Source organism: Oryza glaberrima, chromosome 1, assembly GCF_000147395.1.
Source record: "Oryza glaberrima chromosome 1, OglaRS2, whole genome shotgun sequence".
Classification (NCBI taxonomy): Eukaryota; Viridiplantae; Streptophyta; class Magnoliopsida; order Poales; family Poaceae; genus Oryza; species Oryza glaberrima.
The window spans coordinates 31,451,702-31,456,249 of NC_068326.1; the positions used below are offsets into that span (position 1 = coordinate 31,451,702).

At 46.5% G+C, this 4,548-nt stretch overlaps 1 protein-coding gene across 1 annotated transcript; it reads left to right on the forward strand.

Moving 5' to 3' along the window:
- Positions 1-1,395: 1,395 nt before the first annotated feature.
- LOC127760267 (calcium-dependent protein kinase 2) lies at positions 1,396-4,219 on the forward strand. Its single transcript, XM_052284498.1, has 8 exons — positions 1,396-2,172; positions 2,266-2,409; positions 2,504-2,656; positions 2,748-2,863; positions 2,977-3,144; positions 3,266-3,393; positions 3,487-3,586; positions 3,708-4,219. The coding sequence occupies exons 1-8, from the start codon at positions 1,527-1,529 to the stop codon at positions 3,798-3,800; spliced, it is 1,548 nt and encodes a 515-aa protein (XP_052140458.1). The 5' UTR covers positions 1,396-1,526; the 3' UTR covers positions 3,801-4,219.
- The last annotated feature ends 329 nt before the right edge of the window (positions 4,220-4,548 follow it).

The window sequence follows — 4,548 nt, forward strand, 5'->3', positions numbered from 1 at the left end:
ATGTAGGGTTCTGTAGCACCTATATATTTTTTCCTTCAATGCAGAGGTGCCCAATCTAATCATTTACATGAGGTAAAGAGTGAAGCGCATGAACAAAGCCCTAAACTCTGAAAATACATTCTCAGATCTCCGAACTTATATTAGGTGTCATGTAGGTTCACCCGTACACTTCACTCTAAGGTAAATGATACCTGCTCGATATCACATTAGATAGAAGATCTCCATGGTTAATAATGAGATTTGAAAATTTGAGTGATTTTGGTAAGAAAATATGTCGCATTTTCTACAAATACTCCCTTTTTAGAAATCAATCATGCGTTGCAAAGAAGGCCATATCAAAATTTGTCATATTCTAATGTCATGTTGTCCATGTTAACGATTCCTGTGATTAAAAAAAAGTATGAAATGCAATAATCGTCTGACAGAACAATGCCTTGGACAACTTTTCAAAATCAATTTCTATTTTGGAATTTAAAACTTTAATTCAAAAATGTTTTTTAATTGATCCCATTTTTTTTACAACTGATAAACCACAAATTTTCTCTTCCTTTTTTTTGAAAAAAAAGAGGAATGGATTTGTGCGAAACATATTGAGAGGATTTTCGTCGCGTCAACTTATATACGAAAGTTAATTAATTGGCAGAACATTTTCTACGACTATTTTTTTTCTAGATACTTTTTCCTCCATCAGCTATTAAAACTTCTTTTACCTATAGCATTTTATCACAAAAATGAACGATTATAATTCGTTCATGCCTTTAATTTGGACTCAGTTGGTTTGTTACTCCCACGAAGAAAACTTAAAATAGCTAATACCATAACAAATACTACTCCCACCATTCCAAAATAACCTAGGATGAGATTAGATCCATAATAAGAGTGTAATTACACAGTTTTACATTTTGGTACATTCATAATTTTTAAGATAAGTCTAATCCTATTCTTAGTTACTATATTTTAGAGTGAAGTAGTTACTCCTTGCATCTCAAAATGTAGTTACTCCCTCCGTCTCAAAATAATTTAACCAAGAACATGATCTGATATGTCCTAGTATAATAAATTTAGATAAAGGGTTGTCTAGATTCGTTATACACTGACAAGTCATATCATGTAATAGGTTGAGTTATTTTGGGACGGAGAGACTAAATACTACAACGGGAAATTCCAAAACAAAAATGTCCTACAATTTCCATAAAAAAGTAATATCCTAAAATTCAAAAAAAGGAAAAACGAAAAAGAAAGAGGAGAGAATGGGGTGAAGAGGAGGCGACCTTTGGTTCCCGCCATTTCCTCCCAACCCATCCCCTCCCCATGGGGCTCCTCGAAGCTGGATCGGAGGCCGGGAGGCCCGTACACCACCCGACGAATCCACCCCCTCTATACAACTCCTCCATCCGCCACCCTCCCCCCTTACGGCTCCGCATCCCCCACCACCACACAGACGCCCAACGTGATCGACGCGCGCGCGCTCCCCCGCGGCCGCGCCGCCGCCGCGTGCCCGGCCGTCGTCGTCGCCGCGCGCCGCCATGGGCAACTGCTGTCCTGGCTCCGGGGATGCGGAGCCCGCCTCCTCCGACGCCTCCACCGGCAACGGCTCGTCCTCCTTCAAGGCCGGCGCGTCGCCGTCGTCGGCGCCCGCGCAGAACAAGCCGCCGGCGCCCATCGGGCCCGTGCTCGGCCGCCCCATGGAGGACGTCCGGAGCATCTACACCATCGGCAAGGAGCTCGGGCGTGGGCAGTTCGGCGTCACCTCCCTGTGCACCCACAAGGCGACGGGGCAGAAGTTCGCGTGCAAGACCATCGCCAAGCGGAAGCTGTCCACCAAGGAGGACGTGGAGGACGTGCGGCGGGAGGTGCAGATCATGTACCACCTCGCCGGGCAGCCCAACGTGGTGGAGCTCAAGGGCGCCTACGAGGACAAGCAGTCCGTCCACCTCGTCATGGAGCTCTGCGCCGGCGGCGAGCTCTTCGACCGGATCATCGCCAAGGGCCACTACACCGAGCGCGCCGCCGCCTCGCTCCTCCGCACCATCGTCGAGATCATCCACACCTGCCACTCGCTCGGCGTCATCCACCGCGACCTCAAGCCCGAGAACTTCCTCCTCCTCAGCAAGGACGAGGACGCCCCTCTCAAGGCCACCGACTTCGGCCTCTCCGTCTTCTTCAAGCAAGGCACGCACACCTCCATTGAACTCTTTCCTTCCTCTCCTCAATGGCGCATCGACCTGAATTGAATTCATCCGTTGCCGCCATTGTTGATTGCAGGAGAGGTGTTCAAGGACATCGTCGGCAGCGCGTACTACATCGCGCCGGAGGTGCTGAAGCGGAGCTACGGCCCCGAGGCGGACATCTGGAGCGTCGGCGTCATCCTCTACATCCTCCTCTGCGGTGTTCCTCCATTCTGGGCTGGCAAGTCATCTTGATCTTTCCTCCCATCCATTTCGTCGAACACATCAACGGCGATGTGATGGCTGGAGGAGTTAATCGATCTCTCATGTTTCAGAATCGGAGCATGGCATCTTCAATTCCATCCTGAGAGGGCAGGTGGACTTCACCAGTGACCCATGGCCACGCATTTCAGCTAGCGCCAAGGACCTTGTCAGGAAGATGCTCAACTCCGACCCCAAGAAGAGAATTTCAGCCTACGAAGTCCTCAGTACGTGCCTCTTCTGGTTCTCCATTTTGCATCGTTTCATTTGGGATGTTTGAAATTTTAACTAACAATGCAATTTTTGGTTGTTAATTAGATCACCCGTGGATCAAGGAAGATGGAGAAGCACCTGACACGCCGCTTGACAACGCTGTCATGAACAGGCTCAAGCAGTTCAGGGCTATGAACCAATTCAAGAAAGCAGCGCTAAGGGTCTGTGATTTTGTTTCCCCTTTCAGCAACTACACTTCTGATCTACGAACAACCCACCTCAGCTTCTTGTTTCTCACTGAATCCGTTGGACAAAAAAAAATATAAATTAAAAGGTCATTGCTGGATGCTTGTCGGAGGAAGAGATCAGAGGGCTGAAGGAGATGTTCAAGAGCATGGACTCTGACAACAGCGGCACCATTACCGTCGATGAGCTGCGGAAAGGGCTGTCCAAGCAAGGGACCAAGCTCACGGAGGCCGAAGTGCAGCAGCTAATGGAGGCTGTAAGTGTGCACACTCTCTTGGGGGCTTTGGCTTTTCTTTGTATCCGAGTTGTGATCTGCTACATGGTATAGGTGCAATGCTTAATCACTGCAATGTTAAATTTTGCTGCGAAATATTCAGGCCGACGCGGACGGGAACGGAACCATCGATTACGACGAGTTCATCACAGCGACGATGCACATGAACAGGATGGACAGAGAGGAGCATCTTTACACCGCGTTTCAGTATTTCGACAAGGACAACAGCGGGTAACTACTGCAGATTCTCCAAAATTTGATGCAAAAATTACACAAGAGAGCAGTCAAATTCTTTATTTATGATCTGTGCGTGTACCTCTGCAGCTGCATTTCGAAGGAGGAGCTCGAGCAAGCGCTGAGGGAGAAAGGTCTTCTCGATGGCAGAGACATCAAAGACATCATATCAGAAGTCGACGCCGATAACGTAAAATCGCAGCAGATTCCTTTGCTCTACAAATCATTTCTAACATTCTACAACACGAGTGACACGGCAATGCCAATGATCAATGTAGAGCTGACTAATTTCGCTGGAATTTTACCTGCAGGATGGAAGGATAGACTACAGCGAGTTCGCGGCGATGATGCGGAAGGGAAACCCGGAGGCCAATCCCAAGAAGCGACGGGACGTTGTGATATAGGAGAGGAGCTTGACAACAAAACAAAAACATGATCTTCATCATCGATCAGTTTTGGCATCGAAAAACATTTGTCACGACAGGTTGCACACACACACACACACTCCAGAGGAATTGCTTGCTGCTGTTTCATGGCATGGTATTACATGCACCTAAAATGGTGAAATTAATTGGAAGGGATGGTGAGCAGGGAGCCTTGCTATGTGTCAACGTTGTGAACACAATGGGTATGATGCTTAATTTTCCTTTTTGGTGTTGACCCAAACTCGATCGTGTTAGAACTGTTCGTATACACTTCTTTGTTTAGCGGCCTCTTGGTGTTCGACGGCGACAATGATAAGCCGTATGTTCAGATGTAAGATAAGAGATTAGCATATGGCAATTGGGCACGCGCTAATTGATTGGGCACTATATTTTTTTTACTCTTGTATACACATGAATACTTAAATACTGTAGAACGATAAGCCGTTCCAACAGAATAGTTGATGTCATAATGACGTCAACATGATACCTAAATATCAGTCTAGTATATACAAGGTATCGTGTTGATGTCAGCTATTCTATTGCAACGGTATACTATTACGTAGTCTCCCTTTACTGCATCACTAAGTAGCTATAATTTGGTCTCACTTTGATTGATGATCGGATTGACATAAAATAACCTATCATAAAAAAGGATCACATGCTACTTAGGCCACTACGTTTTCATTTCCCTTGCTACCTCCGGTCCAAAATAGTTATCGTTCTAGCA